The sequence below is a fragment of the Pavona decussata genome, unplaced genomic scaffold, assembly GCF_977016875.1.
Source record: "Pavona decussata unplaced genomic scaffold, jaPavDecu1.1 SCAFFOLD_416, whole genome shotgun sequence".
In the NCBI taxonomy this organism is placed as follows: Eukaryota; Metazoa; Cnidaria; class Anthozoa; order Scleractinia; family Agariciidae; genus Pavona; species Pavona decussata.
In genome coordinates, this window is record NW_028145778.1 from 1,519,071 (window position 1) to 1,540,000 (window position 20,930).

Sequence of the window (20,930 nt, forward strand, 5' to 3'; positions counted from 1 at the left end):
CAAGCTGTTACGAAGCAGCCAATCAAAAAAATCTACATTTTTTCGAATTCTCCAGAGTCTCTCCTGGCGCCCACCCGCTGACCAAAAAGCCTGAGGACTCTGGGTACGAGATTGGACTGGCCCAAATCTCAATTCCCAAACCAATGTTTAACACCAGTTCCAAGAGTACCAGCATGATGTTACGCTAACTTTAATATGCATAGAAAATGCAGGAGTCCAAGGTTCCTTCATTTTGATTCAAACTTGATGGAAGGAAAACTTCCCGACTACCAATTACTTTTGGTTTTCTAGTTAAGACATTTCACTGTCTAGTTTTCCTCTTAAGTGGAGAGAGCCTGTGCAGTAAGAATAAAGTGGATTGGTTCTTGGGCGCATCACAGTAACAAGAACCACGCTAACAATTTTATTCCTTACCAACTAATTATTTGGTTGCCATAGAACAAAGATGGTGTAAAGAGCATTCGCTCCCAGGAATGTCTACATTTCCTGGGGTTGACTCCCAGACTTACCATCATTTTTGGTTTTCCTAGTTGTCCTCCCTCTTCAAACCCAAACATTTTCAAATTCCAAATCAATCTGGATGCAGAGAACACAAAAGCAACCCTCAGGTGACAACCTGAGGCTTTCCTCTCCAAATACTAAGGATACACATTACAAGAAAGAAAACATTGATCTAGTGACTTGTTCTTCACCTTTTTAAATGTCTAGCAAATTTGGGTGCAGAATGGAAGAGTAGATTAGTGTATTTTGTAAGGCTTTTCTTCATGGCTGATTTCCGACTTGTTCTTGGGGAAACACCAATCTCAGTCGCTGCAATTAAATATAGAGCACAGTTTAGTTGTCTCTCACACAAAACATTTCTCTAACAACTCTCAAGTTTAGGAATTTTCTGGTAATTTATAAGCCAGTAACACTACAATGTGCCTCGCATGGGTCCTCGCGTCCCGTTCGCACCTGCCCTTTTGACCTTATCACTTTGCACATATTTTTCATTTCTTTCTGGCTGTTTAATTTATTGTATTTAACATGTGTGATGGTCAATAAAGCTGTTAAGTAGATTTGCATTTTGTACAGGACTGTTTAGCCATTTTCATTACCTTGATAACCATTTGGCACAAGGAAGGGATCTTTTATAAGAGCCCTACCCATCTGGGCATTGATTCCAATTTAGCTTCACATTTCCTATTAATTTTTTTTTTTGCCTAGAGACCCCCCTCCCCTCCCCCTGCTTGGAATTTTCAATACTTCTGTGAGAGGGGGGTGGGTATGAATTTTTTTCTGGAACTACACAATATAAACTAAGAGAAAATACAGAAATGAAAGAATACAGTACATTATGGAAAGCATTCTCTGTACCATTTTCGACCTTCCCTTCGTGGAAATCTTAATCATAGTGACCGGAATAAAAAAATCAATACAAAGTTCTTAGGGAGAGCATTAAGAAAACAGATTTAACTATATCAATAGGAGATAACTGTAAAAACCGTTATTCGTGTAATTGAGAATGTTCTTAGTTTCTGAGTCATGAGTGCGGAACTATTTTATCTAGCATTGCTGCCGCATTCCAACTGGAATCACAGCTATATATTTATCTAGTGGGACTTTGTAGTAGCCCAGTAATTTTATCAAAAAACGTTCTAAAGTATAATTTTCATATTCATATTGTTGCATTAAGGAATGATTTGTAAACCATTTTATCATTTTCCAAAATTAATAGGAGTAATTTATTAATAGTGTCCCTTCAGGAGCTAGGCCACAAGCAGCCTTCTCACCTGTTTCATTGCCAATTGTAGTACTGCGTGGTCTGTGTGGTACTATTGGTCGAAATGGTGAGAACTGTTCGTGGCTTTGCCAAACCCGACCAAATAAATCGTCTATGACATTAAGTCGACCTTGGAAACGAGGTTTGGAGTCATTCACCTCATGCCATGCTGTAAAGAAGCAAACAAATTAGCTTAAAACTCGCCCAAAATTGTCATAACATACACCACATGGCACCACATCTAGAACATAAAAATACCCGCAATGAACTCTTTGAATCTTGTATCACTGTTAACAGTTCATGTTGATATTTTGTCAATATTCTCTCTGAGTAACTGCCAAAGAGATATACCTAATCCAAATTATAGGTCATTAGCCTGGTATTTTTTATTATTTTCAATAATACACAATTAAATACATACTTGATGGCATGGCACAAGGAGGAGTGGATTCCAACCATGAACCAAAGCCTTTGAGATTCCCACAGCAAACTCGCACATAGTACAACACAGACTGGAAAACAAAAAGTATTTAAAAGTCAGTTAAAAACAACCAGACAAACAAAAACTTGAACAAGGATGGAAGCTCTTCCATATGACAGAGATAATTTCTGGGGGTAAGTAGCTTGAGTGATGAAACCACGCCAAAGGTTACCTTTTGTAAATTACATATTGTGTACTCTAGTGATCTGAGATCATAGAGTATATATTCTCCCTCCAATAACCTGAAGTCCAGGAACTTGCTCCATTGAACTATAAAAAGAAGAACAGCAAGAACAACAAGTAACAAAATGAAATATGGTTTAATAAACATGAACTGTTACAAGAAAAGAAATAGACACTCCATGAAATGAAGTAACATACATGTAAATCTTATCAAAGGTCCTCCCCATTATAACTTGGTAAAGTATGATTGCTCCTGAGAACTGAGGACTGTCGTTGGTGATACTAGCTGGTTTCTCAACAAAGAATTTGCTAGTTTCTATTATTTTGACCCAAACATTTGGAAAAAATATCTTTTGGAATTATCAGCTGAAGATACTCTTCCTCAAAAAGACCTCCACTGCAGCACACAAATTTCCTTCCTTGTATATTTACATTTTGATCTTTTTTGATGCATTTTTTTCTTTTTTTTTCTGTGCCAACTTGTCCTTAATTTTCTTTAAGCTCACAGAAACTTCCAGTTTTTCAGCAGCTACATGTATACACAATATATTGCTTACCAAGTTAGTTTTGGACACCATTGCTATAGTCCAAAAGTTAAATTGAAAATGCACGCAAATACTCACTTTTGTATTTTGACACAATGACCTTTTCATCAAGTGGTTCAATAAAGCGAACAAGAAGAGAGTCTTCAGATGCAACTGATATTGTCACACTGCTTGGCTTGTCAGGTAAATCTACACAAAGGAACAGCATGAAATTACATTCACACAGCAAATCCTTCCTTCATGTTTTGTATTCCTTGCACTATCCTCATTCCATTTGCCTTTGTCTTGTTCTGTTATAAGTAAAGGTTTGGTTATACATAGACAAGTAAAAATAAATGATAAAACCGAACAATGTTTCGGGGTCGTCATGACGCCATTTATTTCTATCATTTCGAACTTGATAATGGCGTCATGACAACCCCGAAATGTTGTTCGGTTTTATCGTTTATTTTTAAAACAGTCACCATTTTACAATATCGTGTTACCTATTCTTGAGAGTCCTTTCTTCATTTGTTCGAGCAGGTGTTTCCTCCATAACCACTCTTGAAAGAGTCTCTCATTTTCCTAAGAAAACAAAAATGGAACATTAGTCTCTCTGTTTTCCACAGTCCTGGTCTCATTCAAATTTGCAGCTGCTTGAAGGATTTAGCCTGGGTTCTGGCAGCGCACACACAGCTAAGCTGACTGATGCATTTAGTCAACAGGGACTTTAAAATGAACACAGAGCAAAAACTGTAGATCGAAATAAGCATATCTAAAGTCTTTACTAGTTATAATACCCTATGTGAAAGGGGTATCGAACAGGGTAAAACGCACACTGCAACAGTTCAACATAAAGACTGCTTTTAAGCCCATACGCACACTTGCTTCTGTCTTCAAAAAACTGAAGGACCGTCCACCAGAAGAAAGAACCCCCGAAGAAGGAACAGAGATACGGTTCAAAAATTTGGGAAACTTTTTAAAGTTTTTTAGATCAGTTTTAAGCCCCTTTTGAGCAATTTTAATCATGAGCACTGATCACTAAAAGAGCAATATAATGACTAAATAAATAGTCAAATGTGATTCTCAGGTTTTTAGTTTCTTTCAAATGGATAAGGGAGTTATAGCTTCTAGAGAAACTGTGGTGCCGTGTCGGTGTGGAGTAGAAACAAATGTTTGGTTTCTCAACTTTGTTTATAACTAAAGGTAAATTCAGTTGGCCAGTGTAAAGAGATTCAAGTGCCGGTGTTTCAAGGCTTTACAGTAACCAATTTACCTTGAGTTATAAACTCTGTTGATAAACCAAACATTCATTTTTGTTCCTTTCAGCCTGCTTGAAAGAGAGGAAAGAAAAGGATCTTGGGATACTAAGCCATTTACTTCCTGCAAAAATCCCACAGAACCCTGTGACTGTATAATTGTTTCAAAATATACAAAAAGGGCATTACTTAATTAAAATTACCTTAATTTCAGAAGATGCAGTGTAACTGACATGCACGACTGCCGTGGTGAGATCATCTACTCTGAGCTCTGCCTCTCTCAACAACATGTTTATGTGCTTTGCAAGGTAACTACTTGGCACTGAACAAGAACAAAAAAACAGAATCATATGGCGCTGTTATATGGAGAAGACACGTCCACAAAACAGGCATGCCGATCAAGTAGTTCAACATAGAGAGCTAAACATGAAATTTGAAAGAAGCACCTAGTCCTGCATCATGTTTTGTTCTCCACACTGTCTCCACAATGTGGCAGGGCATCTGACCAAATTGGCCCAAGGTTGTTCACGATCCCAAGGAATAGGGGGTAGTGGGGGGGGGGGAGTTGCAGTCCTGTAACTTCCACATTTGTGAGGTGAAGCCCAGACCAGAAGCCTTTCTCTACTTGGAGCCTTTGGCTCAAGGAAGCCAGAGGGTTCCTTTTGTATCCTAGGTGATTATGGTGGTAATTGTGGCAAATGTGAATGTGTAGGGTTCAAATGAATGTTGTGCTGCTAGTACTGAGGGTACAAATGATGGATCATAGAATTAACTCTGCAGTGTATGTTAGAATGCTAAGGTGAACCCATGAAAAAATTTATTGATCGTTAGCCTGAGTAAGGAAATGAGAGAATACACAAGACAAAGAAATAATGAGATAATGAATGTATTAATGTGAGCCACCGAATGTGCCTTTCAAAATACCATTCTGTTGTTACATACCTAGACTTTCACTCAACAAAACGAGCACTGTGATTGGTTGATTCTTGGTCATGTGTCCCTGATCAAATACAAATTATGTATCCCAGCCGGGATACAATTCTGCAGTTGTTGCCCTCTCAGTTGTTTGTTTGTTTGTTTTACTGTGATTGTTGAAGGAAAAGTCTAAATATATAACAAAGCACTTAATGTATGGTCCCTCTGGAAACTAGTTAGTTTTGTTTTCCTTCGAGTCCTGATGTTTCCCTTGACGAAACTTCAAGACTCTCGGGAAAACAAAACTAACTGTTTTCCTCGGGACCATACATTAAGTGTATAATCTCAGATCTGTGGTGAATACTGCATTTTGAACATTTATACTCGGGAGTCTGTGCTCCTTAAGTTGTGGAGGATTTAAGCTGTGTATAAAACAGAAATAGAGAAAATACAGACCACTTACATTTTGAGCTTTCCTGAGCTCCGTACAACAAAAGCATTTTTATAATGGGAAGGACACCAAGCATAACAGCAACATCAAGGGGCGCAAATCCATCATCATTCACCCTAAATATAAAACAATATAGCATATTAATATTTAAGAATTATTACACGAGTGAGAACAAGAACAACGAACAAGAGCGAGTGGAATAATACTTGTTACTGTTTTATTAAAAACAATCAAGAAATATTGCTAGATCTTGCATCTTTTTGCAAGAACTACTAGAAGACAATTTAATGGTCGCTATTTCTTGGGCATGGTATAATGGCTCATGTACCATGGCTGTTAAGCCAATCAAATCCCTGGAATTGCATTATATAATGATCCAGTTTTAATAACTTGAATTAAGAGATGGGTTACACTGATTACACAGTGATTCATCTTACTACTCTTGAAGTTCAGCAGTCCAAAGATTTTTGTCCCTCAGTTTTGCCTTGGACTTTTCTTCACCATTAGATTAAAATGAGCCTTTAAAATAATCTTTAATGAGACAGGGCAAAAAACTTTTTTACTATTCCACTTGTCCATTGGACGAGTAACGTTCAGATTCTGGTTGTCCGAAAGTTAAATTTACTAGTCCGAAATAATTATTAAAGTGAATAACAAAATGTCATAAAAAAACATAGAAATTGTATAATCTGTTTTGTACCAAATCTCGAGTATTTATTTTAACAGTTATTTCAATTTATGTTGTTCTTTGCACTTTTCAATACAACACCATTTCATACAGACACATCGGGGATCACTCACGTCCTTTATACACGACTTGAGAAAATGCAGGACATCTATGAGGCATTAAAACTGCGATCTAAGATGACTCCTTTGACTCCTCGTCGATTTTACGGCTTATTCGCTGTAGCGGCACCTGCTCTGGTTTTTCTTCGCTTTTAGCTCGTTTAAAACAAAAGTAATGAGAATGGTTCTTCTCGTGACTCACAAGAGAATCATGGCGAAAATCAGTGGCGGACGATCCATTGATGCCGACATAAAGCCGGCTCGCTTTATCGGCTACTGTTGGATACCTGCGGCACACAATGCAGAACATTTCATTCTTCTCCGTGTCAATTTTAACCCAGGGAAATTCTTTTTTCCATGTTGGTTGGAATTTTCGAATTCGACTTTCTTCATATTTTTTCACAGGTTTTATTACTTCTTTAATAATCACAAAACTTGCCACAACGGTATTCTCGGAAACAGAAGCGAAAACGGGAAAGTTGCCGTGAAAAGAAACCAAACTTCGCGAAACTCAGGCTAGTTTACAATGTCCAAAATGCTTGGGAACTCAGACCTCAGTAGAAAAGAACATCTCTTTTTAGGCAAACTCTACTCGTCCCGTAGGACAAGTGCTTTTGGAAATCCACTCGTCCGAGATACGAGAGTACTTGTCTCGGACGGGCAGACGAGTGGAAGTTTTCTGCCCTGTGAGAGAGTTGAAAACCTTGGTTAACTCTTAATCGTGGATTAGCGTTAATCGACTTTAAAACAACCTGGCCCAGGATAGCAAGGAGACATATGTCATGGTTTAAATTTGCTTTTGGTTTGCATTTTATTTTTATTTTTACTATTGTTTGGACATATTATGATAATGAATCTGAGGTGAAATAAAGAAATGAATTAAACTGGTTTGAAAAATCAAATTTCAACTATTTTCCTGATAGTTGCTTCAGCATGCACTTACCCATTAATATCTACATCCTCTAATTCCAGAATACTCCTGATCTCATCAGTTTCTTTACGAACAATTGCATCAACAAGACCTGTGGGTGAATATATACAAACGCTTTTTTAAAAAAAAAAAAAAAGAAAAGTATTTAAAATAGAAAAATTAAATAAAATTAGACCTGAAATCTTCACCATCAAGAGTATTTATTTTTCATACAAATACCGTCAGATGATTGTAATTGAGGAAAATTGATGATGAGAAGCATATACAGTAATCACATACCATCTAAACTGGTTTCTCTCCTCTTCTTTGATTTTTCTTTAAAATCTGGAAAAGGTAACATGAATTGTTAATTAAACTAGTTTCCTTTTTCATGAAGTGAAATGAAAAATTGTAAAACAAAATAAATAAATACAGAAAAATAATAATTATATACTGGAGATAACCATTGAAATTATCTTTTTCCTGCTCACAAAAGTAAACCACAAGAAAAAATCTAAACTTCACTTCACTTGCCTCTATTATTCAAACTGAATCTATTTTCCTGGACAGAAAACCGTGAGCGAGGAGAGGACCGCTGATTGACTGACATGGTACGCTGGAGCCTGGGTGATTTGCTACTTGCTGGTTGAGGTACTGCTCCTGACGGTGGTGATCCGAGATCTTCTAAACTGTGTGATCTTTCTTGGTTCCTACTGATGGCAGAAGGTTTCCAGTGAATGCTGAAATTCAACAATGACACCCTTTTGTCACAACTTTGAGCACTAAACATGTTAACCAAAAAACCTCCGAGCCTTACCTTGCGCTTCCTTTTTCCCTTCTCTGGCTAAGCCGCCGTGCCAATTTGCTAATTTTTGTTTCCTTCATCCCGCTATCAAGCATAAAAGTTAACACAACAAAACTGTTATTCAGAGTCATTCATAATGAAATTAATTGAAAATTTGTTGTCCAGGATCCAGCGGCTGGTTGCATAAAGCAACTCAAAGATAGATAAATTAATCCTTTGCATCACAGAAGATTTTCTTAAGTGCTATATTGGATCACTCAGCTGAAGGTGGTTTGCTGAGAATAGAGAACATAACAAGCTAAGAAAATGAGAAAATTGTTTGGAATTGTTTGTAGGGAATGGCTGAAGAAAACTCACACTTATCTTAAGACGCTTTATGCAACTGGACCCAGGCCTTAAACTCTTGGGGAAAATATATGTATACCAGAAAACACTACACTACAGGTGTTAATTTATCAGTATAAAGATTTTAATTAGCACCCTACTTCCAGTATGTGCTCCTTTGTAATAAATGCTCCTCTTTAAGGTGATTCCATTGAATAACCATTGTAAGTTCCTTTAATAGTGCACACACATTGTAAGTTCTTGCATCATTGGAGCATGCTTAAAAACAATTGTGTGTGTGGGGAGGAGATAATACAAGTCCCCTAAAAATGACTCCATGGGAGGCTATTGGAGACCAAGGTGGGAGAGAATTCATTGTTATTGGTCCTTTTCTCCTAAACAAGCATGGTAACACTTGTATCCAATGAGTTTTAACGAAATACCTGACTCTCCATGATGTACACAAATTTGAAGAATTTTTTGTCATTATTGGAATTTTGAATTCAAATTCTTATGGAATCATTATTTCATGTTTTTAGGTATTTCAGTGGAAGCGTGGAGATGCCCAAATTGCCAGGTACTATTTCTGTTTGTTAGTTTAATTTTTTTCTGGAATTTTAAGGCATTTTACTGTCATATAATTTGTCGTGTTGTGACAAGAATAATTACCTATATTAATATTCCATTGCTACAGTAGGTAAAATTCTTGGAAGTAATAAAATAGTAATGGTGGCTCTTTCTCAAGGCTAAGCTTCTTAATGCCATCACCAGCTAGCAACTAAAGTAGTTATACAGCACAGGCCTTAGTAATAGTGTAAAAACAAGTACAGTAACCTCCTTTTTAACTTGTGAATGCACGCATGAGCAGTGAACAAGTTATCGCGATGCGGGGTTTTTGTCACTTGGTGGGTTATTAATTTTCAGGCATGCAGAGTGAATGAGTTATCGTAATGTAGGGGAATTTCACTCGGACGCTGGTCGTAAACTTAAAAATTCTCCAATTTTGTGTTTCTGAAAGGATTAAAACACACCTTTTCGAAACGGTAAATCAAAAGAAGAACTTCTGAAGAATGCTTGACAGTTTCAACAGTGGAAATCAAGCATTAACGGCGAAGAAATTATTCTTCAATTTGTGGTTTTATCAACCAGATGAGAGGGCGGATCTCAAATCAACTTTTAATCCGCGGACTTACTCAGTAATGGTCGAGTGCTTCTAGGAATACAACACACAAATAATTACAGGCTGGTTTGATGGTGAATTTGTACTGAAATACTATTCTAATAAGCTGATTTTTCGTATGAATTCCAAACAGTTCTTGCAAAATGTTTGAGAAAAGTGCCCCCATAAATTCACTTAAAAATTGACTTCAAATCACTCGCAAGTCACCTCGCAGCGAAAATTATACGCTTTTGCTTCTTAGGCCTGTAAAAAGACCTATCTGTCTGAATAAATTTATTATTTAGGAAAGCTTTTTGTGTGTTTTTCTACTTTTATATTGATGAAATGTGACAACTTGGTGTAATCTTGTGCAAACAAACACCTCGCAACTAGCGGATGAAATTTGCCCAGACAGAAGCCACAATAAATTTTATTTATTTCTTTATTTATCTGTTATTCAACAGAACAAATGTAAACACTGAAAATTTGCTTATGCATAGCGACAATCATCGCAATGCTTGATGTATTTCTATATTTACGTTCAGTTGGGATAAAGCCAAAACATCAACTTTAGCAAGGCTGAAAGCTTCTTTGATGTTCTAAAACACGACAGAAGCCGTCGTTTGAACGTAGCCAAAAGGAATATTAATCACCATGCTGAACACAGCAAGATTTAGGTCATGTGTTAGGCAAACCAATCGTTCACATGTATCGAGTTTCATTCGGCAACAACACGACATGAAGGAAAAACAATTAAGGATGTTCTTGGAAGAAAACCTGGACGCTTTTTTGTCGATTGGCAAACACGCAAAACCACCAAAAGAATGCACAAGTCCACCTTTGCGTTGCTTCATGTATCGGAAGGAATCAAAGTGCATGTGTAATTAAATTGTTTAATTGTTTATAGTTACATAATGCATGAATTCCCGCAATGCAGCATGGCTTCCATGAATCCTTGTAGTGTAGTTTGATGCGAGTACCGCTTTACAGTTACCATTATTCACTTCTGCATTCCATGTTGGCTCACAGGAAGCTTTGATCTTATTTTATTTTTAACTCATGAATGCACACATGTGAAATGAACAAACTAATTGTAATATGGGGAAATGTCACTTGTGCAGTCATTCCATTGATGTTATACAGGGTTTATTCCCTGACTGGTGTACATCATTACAGGATTTCCATGCAATTTAAAAAAATTGGCCCATAAAATTTGCACAGACAGGTCACAATTAGCACACAGCATTTTGCCAAGATAGTGTACATTCCCAGAGCAGATACGTTTGATTTTTCAGGTAACCACTTGTCATCCATTAAGAAGACATTTTATTAAAAACTTGAAGTAGTTCTCTACAAATTTAATTTATTATTTGAACAACTTATAATGAAATCTTAGCTTAAGTTCAAATATTTTGGGCTGTGCTTCATGAACAAAGGAATTTAAAATCTGCAAAGAAGCTGCTCTCTAGAATGAACCCTTACTGATAATAAGCTAGAACAAAGGAACACAAAAATAGAAATTAAAACTGGTTTGAAAAATTTTAAGCTTAAGACAAATTTCAAGCACAACATCAGCCCTTAAACTCAGGTGAATGGCAAATCTCAGTGCGGCCAAACAGGAACTTAGAAAAAACAATATTGGTTGACCAACTCACTTCCATAAAAGGCAAGAGATAGACTTTGATGAAAGCCACAGCTGTAGTACAAGAACATTTACAGCTGTAGCAGATAAGCATTACCGAAGATTACCTTTGTTTCTTTTCAATCTCAGCTGGTGAGGTATTTTCCTCTTCATTACCCTGATAAAAAATATTAAAATAATAAATGTCAAAATAAATCAGAGTAGTTCACATTATAAGTGCTATCTACATGAAAAAAAAAAGGTTCCTTGGTCGCCCAATCAGTAATGTATTCATGACAATACTACTCTAATGTAACATTTAAAAAAAATCAATTGAATCAGAATTTCATCATTTGAAAGCCGTGGCATCTTCACACTCACTTCCTTTATGGCCATCAACTGGAATAATGAGCGACGTTTTTGATTCATCTGGAATTTAAGCTGATAAGAAACACTGGCAGAGACAAAAGTCTGCCCATCAAGGGACTTTAGACAAGTCACTTACTGTAGCATTGTAACTTCAAAGTGGACTTAAAGTTATTCCCTGAATAGGTCACAGACTTTTGTACTGCATGTGACTCTCAGCATACAAAAGAGTGCTAATGACATCATCACGGATCACAAATACATGTACATGTATATCCATTTTTGATCAATTTTCTTTTAACAAGGAGATTTTCTAGACCCAGTTAGGCCACTGGATCTTTTTTAAACCATTTTGATTTGTATCTTCCTTTTCTAGATTATGTTAAATGAATCAAAGGAAAAGGAAATTAAAAATAGACTAGTTTGAAAATTTGCCATTTGTATGAAGACAAATTTAGACTACAGCACAAAATACTGCTCAAAGTCTAGATTACTGCAAGTGGAAGTACATCTGTGCAGCAAAAAAAAAAAAATTGAAGATGGAGGTTTTTGGAATGATTATGTAACAATACCAACAGAAGCCACTAGAAGGTACGTTTTTGAACATTTTCAATGTTATCGTTGACATTTGGAGAGCAATAATGGATGAATCCCCGGAGAAAAATCTTGCATTTTGCTCCATTTTCAAGGGAGAAAAAGGATTAAAAACACGTGCGAATGGCAATTTAATCTAGCTAGGCCTCTGGTATTTTTTGATTTGGATTGAAAAAGTTCAAACTATTTTAATTGTAATTTTACAGATAATATAAAGAGACAAAGGACAATAAAAATAGACTCAGGTTTAGAAACTTTCAAAGCAAAGACAAATTTAAACCACAGCATGTACAAACAGATTTTCAAACTTCTGCTCAAAGTCTAAATATTTGAAAATAGAGATTTCTCATCTATAAGTGTGCAGCAAAAACAAATGAAGATGTAGGTTTTCAAAATGATGATGTGACATTTTTTTTTTTTTTTGATTATGTCACATTTACGTCAGTTCTCAAAATGTACTTGGACGAAAATCTTGCATTTTGAAAAATTATCTCCATGTGTAAATAGTAATTTAATACAGTTAGGCTTCTGGTTCTAATTATTTTGTTTTTGGATTGAAAAGTTTTAAACCATTTAATTTCAGTTTCCTTTCCCAGACTGTGGTAATGAATCAGAGACAAAGAAAAAAGAGAAGAAACCGGCTAGAAAATTTGCAAATGAAGACAAATTTATACTACTAACAGCACATTCAAACAGATTTTGAAAAATGCTGTTCAAAGTCTGGATTTTTTGAAAATGGAGATTTGTCTTTGGGTGTGCCGCAAAAACAAATAAGATTTTTTTTCTAATAAATGATAATGGAACAACATCAGTGGAAGTCATCAGAAGTTACTGCTTATAATTTTACATTCATTTTCAAAATTGCTGACATTTAGCCGGGGAGCAAAAATGGATGTATACATGAAAAGATCTTGCATTTTTGAAAATCTCTATTTTCAAGGTAACAGAAGGAGTAAAAATGCATTGTGTGAACAGCAATTTAATCTTTACCAGCGTATGTAATGTTTGAAGATGTACATCATTTGAATAGTACAATCCTCCTGTTGTGTAGCCAAAAGGAACTCCATCAGTGCTGCCAGAACTGCCAATCCCTACATCTTCATCATCTTCAAGGTTCCAAGCACCACCTAAGGTTTAAGGAACAAAACCTGTTGTCAAAAATTATTTTTTCTCTGTAGCAAGTTACTCCTACATATTTCACCATGATTCCTCAAGTGCACATTGGATTAGGAGATAAAAGATACCCAATGAGGCAATTGAAGCACCAAGTTCACTCAACTATAATCTTCCCAAATCCAGCCAGCACAAGTGGAATAATTATATTGTTCTACTAAAAACAACCGAGAGATATTGCTAGGTCTTGCTGATTTCAATTTGCAATCGAAAAACAAGAAAATGATGTAACGGAAGCTATTTCATGGGTATGGTATAATTAACAATTATTCACTGAAGTGGAGATGAATAGTGATGGATATTTACCGAGCCGCGAAGCGGCGAGGTAAATATACATCACTTTCACCAACACTGAAGTTAATAATTGTTTTAGTATGAATGAATGAATGAATGAATGAATTCTTATATACCACACATATCACCAAGTCTCATGGCGGTTTACATTTCTGTGGGGTGAGATCGGACGTCAGCATGTGAAGGCGCCTCTGGCAGCCGCTATCGGTCCATATTCGATCTCACCCACCCACCCACTTAACCCAAGCATGAGTGTGAAAGATAGAAGGCCGGACCACAACACCGGGAACTATGTCCCCTACTCTTGCGAACAGTGTGTGGGTTCTTTAACGTCCCACAAAGTAATCATGAACAAGGGTTGTGAGACGGGACCTACGATTTATCGTCCTTATCCGAGAAAGTCTAACCGTTTGCAGATGTTATTACAAAGGCAGCACTTTCTCCTTAGTTATTTAAAGACCCTGAGTGTTGGTCCGGCCGGGGTTTGAACCCGCGACCTCCCGCACGGGAGCCCGGTGCTCTACCAACTGAGCCAACCGGTCGGCGGTTCGTAGTATATACCACACAAGTTGAATAACTAGTGGACCATAAAATTATTTTATTTCTGATAATATACTGACAACTGGTATGACATTTTAAGATCTCGCGCATCATGCGGTAAGCGATTTCTTATTGTAGACAGTTCCGTCTCGCGTTCTTGCAGACAAATAAAAGTTTTGGAGACATTTTTTTAGTTCCTACAGTGTCATTTCTTTAATTTTTCTGTGAAATTTGTCTTGTTGTTGAAACCATGCTGAAAATGTTAGATGTTTCATTATTTTCATTGTAATTTTATTGCTCTACAGTTTTTGCAAACAAGGGATTGTATTTTCATTTTTCGCCTTAGAATATGAAGTTGAAAAGATTAAATAAGTTACCATTTAATGCCGTCAAACCAACCTATGTTGCCATTTATGTATTTTTTTAACAGCCGCCTCATTTATCGAAACAATTTCCTCATAAGTAACAGTGGCGAGACGGGAAGCCATCTTGTTTCTCTTTGGCTGCTCGGAGGTGAATAATACTTGGCTAATCACCTCCGAGCTTAAGCCAATCAGCGTGCACTAAAAGTACTACTCACTTGTGTGGTATATACTAATGGCCAATATTCCATGGACCCTAAGCCAATCAAAGCTCTTGAATGGCATTATACAATGATCCAGTTTTTAATAAGTAAGTACCCATTTCCTTCCCCCAAGGCATGGTTTTTAACTGCTTAAACCAAACTAGAAGTTTTCTGAGCTTTTAATTAATAATTTAGGACATACAGTATGGTTGTTCAATTTTACATTTCTGAAATATTGAAATTATGCATATCAAGTGAAAGCTAGTGATTAAACACCTAAGATATCTAGTGGATCATGTAACAAGCAGAATGTTTACCTGATATTCACATAAAACTCTAAAATATCTGACACGTTATATTATCAATTTTATTGAGGGAAAATTCCAAAGGAGGTGTCATTCACCCCAAATTGCCTTTTTATGAAGGACCCCAACAATCAAAAGGAAACTGGAAAACAAATTACAAGGTTGGCATTTTGAGTAATTTATGTATCGAAGTTGCATTAATTAAAAGCTCAAAAGGACATTTTGCACAATATTTTCTCGCCTAGGAGTATAAATTGGAGCTGCAAGGAAAATCTACAATTTATTCAAGGTTTTGCTAGAAATTTGTAGCTCTAGGCATCCTATGGAAACAATTCATTTCAAATTCACTTGATGTTCTAAAAACCTCACAGGAAATTCCCAATTTTCAATTGGTGGTTAACATCCTGCTATAATTATAAATGTTAGGGTACTCTTGCAATGGACCACTATCCCATCCAGGGGGGGGAGGGATAGTAATACTCCCAGTTACTTTATGCTGGGTATACTGTGATGGGGAAGCAATTCACCCAGGGAGAAGTAGTATTACTTTACATTCCTACATCCTGGGTATACTGTGATGGTAAACAATCTGAACATAATGGTGACACTACACAGCTCTGCAGTATGGTCAGTACCGAACATATGCACACAGACTCATCAGCATGGCATAGCTGTCTGATGAGGCCAAATAATGTCACACATGCACATGCATGAGGCACTGGCCATACTGCGCGACTGTGTAGTGTGACCATTGCTTTCAGATGGTTCATACTGTGATAGGTAGCATTCCAACCAGGAAGGAGTAGTAGTACAGTAAACACCCGCATATAAGAACTTATGATTTCGCGTTTCAGGCTGAGCAAGTTCTTATATTTACCGGGTGCTTAGTCAGAAATCAGCCTGAAAATGTTCTTAAAATGTTTCAGAAATACTATACATGATACTAAAGACACCCAGGTGACTGTTACAAAATGTTGTCAACTGTTATTGTCCCAGAGTCCCATCCTTCCTGTCAGGTACTGTATGGCTCTTAGAGTTTGTATGGTCCAGCACACCATCCGGTTGTGGTAAGCAGATACTATCAATCCCTCGATTTTATACCAAATGGATCACAAAAGTAAGTTTTGCTCTTAAAATAACTCAGTTTCTCGTTTGTGAATCCTTCTTCATTTATCGCCGAACAAAGAAAGTGAGTTCGCAATGAGCTAAGCCTTTTTGTACGCTTTTCATCTTTGCTGAGAAAACCTAATTAAAAGCCACGCATGCGCATTTGACCGAAAACTGTGACTGGTTGTTTTAATGGAAATGAACTGTTTTCCAAGGAACCGCTCGTTAGAATTTCGTGAAATTTGACAAAACAGTAGTTTTCTAAACGCGTAACTCGCCTACAAACCAAAAACAAAATCTAACTGAGGGTATCTTCAAAAAACATTATAGTGCAAAACCAACATTTACAGGAGATCTCTCTGTTAAAATTACATAAAAGCAACGTCACTATGTCAGTATTTTGTGAGTTTTTCTGGATACAAAAAATGGAAAAAATCTAACGAGTGCATTTTCTAAAAATTGAGGAAAACCATTATTTGTGGACGGTTAATAGCTTGCTGCGTTGCCATGGCAATGACACCTTGCTCAACAAGAAGTATCAAAATTTATTCCTTCTTTGTTAATCTTGCACCATGCTAATTTCGGGTTCTAAGAAGTGCGTAGTTTTGAAATAATGTTTCCTAATACCTGTATACTAGAAAACTGTGTTTGGCCACCTTAATATGAGTTACTGTATAACTATTGCTTTCTTATTCTGGCATCCTCTTTCCTTTTATATAACAACATGTTTTCTTTATCAGGCTGAATTGGTTCTTATATATATGGTGCTTTATTGGCCAACTTTCAGCCTGATGTTTTTAATCCACTTGTTCTTAGATGTGGGTGTTCACTGTACTCCTATTTCCTTTATGCTGGGTATCCTATGATGGGCTAGCATCCCATCCAAGGAAGGAGTAGTAGAACTCCTAGTTCCCTCATGCTGGGTATCCTGTGATGGGCTAGTATTTCATCTAGGAGTAACAAAACTCCTAGTTACTTCATGCTGGGTATCCTGTGATTGGCCAACACTTGTTCCAAATTGATGATGTAATTTTTACCCAGATCTGGGTAGTATTCTGATTGGCTGAAACAAATTCTCCACATGACACATGTATGGCGACTGTTTGGCCAAGTTTTCACTCACGTCAATAGTTTGACTGCAGTTTGATCTCCTCATTGTGAAAAAAAATTATTCAATGTAAGAACATTTTGAAGTGCTTCTTTCAAATATGCAAATTTGCCAATTGCAAATTCACCATGCAAATTCACCTCTTTCAAAACTATATTTAGGTGAACAACATGCTTGATTTCATCTACAAACACCACCAACTGATTGACACTTTTAATTCAGTAAACTGGAGTGTGTTCCATTTATTCCAATCTTTGGAGAATATTTCTTCCAGCGGTCATTTAATTTGAAGAATCTTTGACACAACAGAAAGCTGGGACTGATTTCCTTTCCATGATACTGAAAACCACAAAAAGTCGTAATACATGCGTGCTGCATGGGAAATTTGTTTCAACCAAACAGACATCACTTTCACAGGGCGACCAATGGTAGCAGTGCAAAATGATGTCTGTTTACTCAAGCTGTCAAGAGTAGTACTACTCCTACTTACTTCATCCTGGGTTAGCGCTAACGCTCAAAACAGCAGAACTAGAATCTCTTTATGGCATACTTTATCAACTCTGTTGTGATGCAGCACCCACAGTTTCTTTAGAAACTAACCCTTTTATCCTGTGATGGCCTATAATAACATACAAGGAGGGAGCAGTAATGCTTCTAGACACTGACCATACAACAGATACAAGTGTTAAGTTCTACCCCTGTCAACCCTGGTTAGTGTGTCACTAAGCTGGTTGACAGATTTTAATTATTTTTATAGAACAGGAAGAGAGTAACAACAGTCTTTTAACAATGAATTACCTTTAGGAGACAAAGGAAGCTTAAGTTTAAGGGGAGCCTTGGAAAAATTCCTGGTGGTCTTTGTTCCGAAAGGTTTGTCCACGTTGTCTAAAACGGATGAGAAGGCTTGCGCTCTGATCAGTGAAGAATATTTATTTATAGGGCTCCGCAAAGGATGTGGTTTTTTTGGCCTGCATGAAAAAGCAAACAGCACAGTCAATATTTCTCAATCAATCTCAAAAAATAATAAAAACTTGGTTTCATTCCCAAGGGTTCATTCTAGAATTTGAGGATCCATAAGCCCCCTTTAGCAGTTTGTTCAAAAATTACAAATGCAACAAAAATTTTTACATGTACATGATAACCAATCTGTGCCAAAATACGGCTTAGTTGGAGCAATTTAGATTTTAAAGCAAAAGTCATTTACAGCTGTCTTATATAAAACTCTTAAATTGAACAGAAACAACTTGTTTTACAAAACACTTTTTCCAATGAGTTTAATTTATTTGAATGCTGCACAGATTGGGAAAAAAAATGAAGAACAGTATCTGTCAGGTAACTGTCAGCTAAATGTTGGTAGGCTGTCAGGGAACTGTCGGTAAATGGTTGACGTCCAATAAGGGGAAAAAAACTGAAAAAAAAAATCCAATCTCAAAAATGACCCAGACTAAAAAAAAAAAAAAAAACCAGAAAGAAAGAAAGAAAAGAAAAATACAATGCAAGGATAGTCCACACCTGTTATGACTTAGTATGTTTGATGGGACAATGGTGGTACAGGTGATCTGAAATATTGTATATTCAATTCACTAACAAAGCAGTCAGTTTGTCACCGGTGTAAAGCTCAATACAACAGATGACTCAAAATTTAATGACAGATATATCTGTATACTGTTTGATGCAATATTTTTAAATTTGATTTTCATTGAATTTGTGACTGTTTGTGTTTCACAGAAAAGGTTTATGTTTTTCTTGTGATTGAATACGTGGATTCCAGTGACCCTGGAATAAATGTAAAAATATATACTGTACACTCGTACAAAACAGTGCAAAACGTGAAATTTTCTATTCACAATCACATAATAATGTATTTTAATTTTTGAAATCCCTTATGGTATTTTTAGCGCTTCACCTATTTCTAAAGGCAATCAATCAAATTATTGTATTACTCTATTCTACTCTATATTTGGCATTTATAAGTACTGTTGAACGTATAATTTTCAAAAACCAGATGTAAGAAGATACCTAAACAACTGGGATTCAAAATTTTGCAATTTCAGAATATATACAAGATTGGATTTTCTAAATAATCTATGGCTGGATTTTAAAAGGTCTCTATTTATTTATCCAAATTTTAATACCAAACCTATCACTGAATTCCTAAATAATTGGAATTGTACAATAAATCGTTTTGAAATGATGCATTGACACTTGACACGAAATATTTGGTAAAAACTAACATCAATGGAATCATTCGTAATATCTGAAGAATACAACCAGAATTTTATTGCTTTTAGTGAATTTTAAAATACCGTGTTAACTACTTTTACAGCTATTGCAATTAAAAACACTTTCCATTTTACTTTTTAATTTTAAAATATTAGCAGCTTAAATAATATTCAGTATACAACAACGGCTAAATGTACCAATTTTAACTTAGTTTATTACTAACAATAACCTTAAATAAATAATTTGTGACTTTAGAAATTTGAAACCTTCCTGCTTTCTAAAATAACACTCATAGAGGAAAACTTTCCTAGCAAAAAAAATCGAAACCATAAAACTACTTTCTTTCTAGCTTTATTAAGAAGTCATTAAAGTTTAATTGCGTTCTATGTCTAACTCGGTGACAACTTAAATCCAAGGTAAGGTTTCCAATATTCATTACCCACTTGTATGAAACATACAGCGAGATCTCACATTTAAACTAGCCTCAAGCCATTTTATAAATAGCGCAATTTTTAACACAGCTGTTGTGTTTGCAAAATACAGACTAGCTAATCGATGTGACGGAGAATAATAGGAGCTTTACTTACGAGCTACTGGCGTCACTTGAAAATTTGTCCTCGATTCCATTTAAGCTTACTAAAGAAACATCGGCTCGAGGATTATCTTTGCCCCTGTATGGCGAAAAATGCGATTAAAATGATAACATTTCAACTAGGATATATAAGCATTAAGCCGAGGTCAAGTTGCGGCCTAGTTTATCTACAGTATAAGGAGAAATAAACATACAATACTGTACCTGATCAGACCGGACAAGTTTCCTTGTTGAACAGGCAAGTCGAAATCAAGCTCACCGGATGGGGCTAGAAATCCATCCGTCGTACAGGATTTTCGCCGGGGCGAATCGTTTGGTCTAACAGCCTTTTCCGTTTCCTCTGTAGCCTCTTCAGACATGCTCACTTTACAGTGCAGCCATAAAACCACGAATCTTAACAACAGAGCGTTCTCGGTCAGCACCATTCAACGCCAAAGTACCTGACGATATAAAATGTGCAGTTGGTTGGAAGGTACTTAAATTTCGTCTGACCCACATGCCGTTCTCGAGGATGAAGACACCTCTGTACGTGTTGATTTCCGCTGTATACAAAGCTATAGGTACGAATTTCCACTTATCAGACTCTTTAGGAAGAACAACTACATGCGCATACAAACATCACCAACAGAGTTTATACAGTTGACAGAGCAACACGCTTTGTCGACCGACGGGCCAAACCAGGCTACGTTCAAGAGTTTTGCCCGATCTCACGCCTGCAAAATAACTGGTGCTTATTTGAAACCATCGATAACGCAGTCTGGTGCGACTCCTTCTGTAACGGTCAAGTATTAACTTATACAAAATTCGCCGAACAAATCCTTTCCAAACGATTGAACGCAGATTGTCGAGCTTATCTTTTCCAAGTCTGCCGAGGAAGACTGGG

General features: G+C 36.5%; 1 protein-coding gene across 4 annotated transcripts in view; it reads right to left on the minus strand.

Annotated features, from left to right (window-relative positions):
* The window catches only part of LOC146451000 (ankyrin repeat and fibronectin type-III domain-containing protein 1-like), a 35,320-nt gene that overhangs the window by 14,145 nt on the left and 245 nt on the right, over positions 1 to 20,930 (minus strand). For 3 of the 4 annotated variants that reach the window (XR_014860201.1, XM_085099858.1, XM_085099857.1), the window contains exons 1-17: positions 20,252 to 20,930; positions 20,043 to 20,126; positions 18,031 to 18,200; positions 13,131 to 13,267; positions 11,309 to 11,358; positions 8,089 to 8,160; positions 7,806 to 8,011; positions 7,572 to 7,616; positions 7,305 to 7,383; positions 5,588 to 5,691; positions 4,413 to 4,531; positions 3,457 to 3,535; positions 3,050 to 3,160; positions 2,416 to 2,513; positions 2,184 to 2,274; positions 1,773 to 1,931; positions 693 to 810 (exon numbers count right to left, since the gene is read on the minus strand). The exon at positions 20,252 to 20,930 is cut by the window's right edge. Coding sequence is in view for 3 of the 4 variants with exons in the window: in XM_085099858.1 (XP_084955984.1) it covers positions 693 to 810; positions 1,773 to 1,931; positions 2,184 to 2,274; positions 2,416 to 2,513; positions 3,050 to 3,160; positions 3,457 to 3,535; positions 4,413 to 4,531; positions 5,588 to 5,691; positions 7,305 to 7,383; positions 7,572 to 7,616; positions 7,806 to 8,011; positions 8,089 to 8,160; positions 11,309 to 11,358; positions 13,131 to 13,267; positions 18,031 to 18,200; positions 20,043 to 20,126; positions 20,252 to 20,472 (1,943 nt within the window). In the remaining variant the exon portion in view is untranslated. Of the gene's footprint in view, positions 1 to 692; positions 811 to 1,772; positions 1,932 to 2,183; positions 2,275 to 2,415; positions 2,514 to 3,049; positions 3,161 to 3,456; positions 3,536 to 4,412; positions 4,532 to 5,587; positions 5,692 to 7,304; positions 7,384 to 7,571; positions 7,617 to 7,805; positions 8,012 to 8,088; positions 8,161 to 11,308; positions 11,359 to 11,561; positions 11,699 to 13,130; positions 13,268 to 18,030; positions 18,201 to 20,042; positions 20,127 to 20,251 lie in introns of those variants that run through there. The other variant, XM_085099859.1, reaches the window with a different exon arrangement.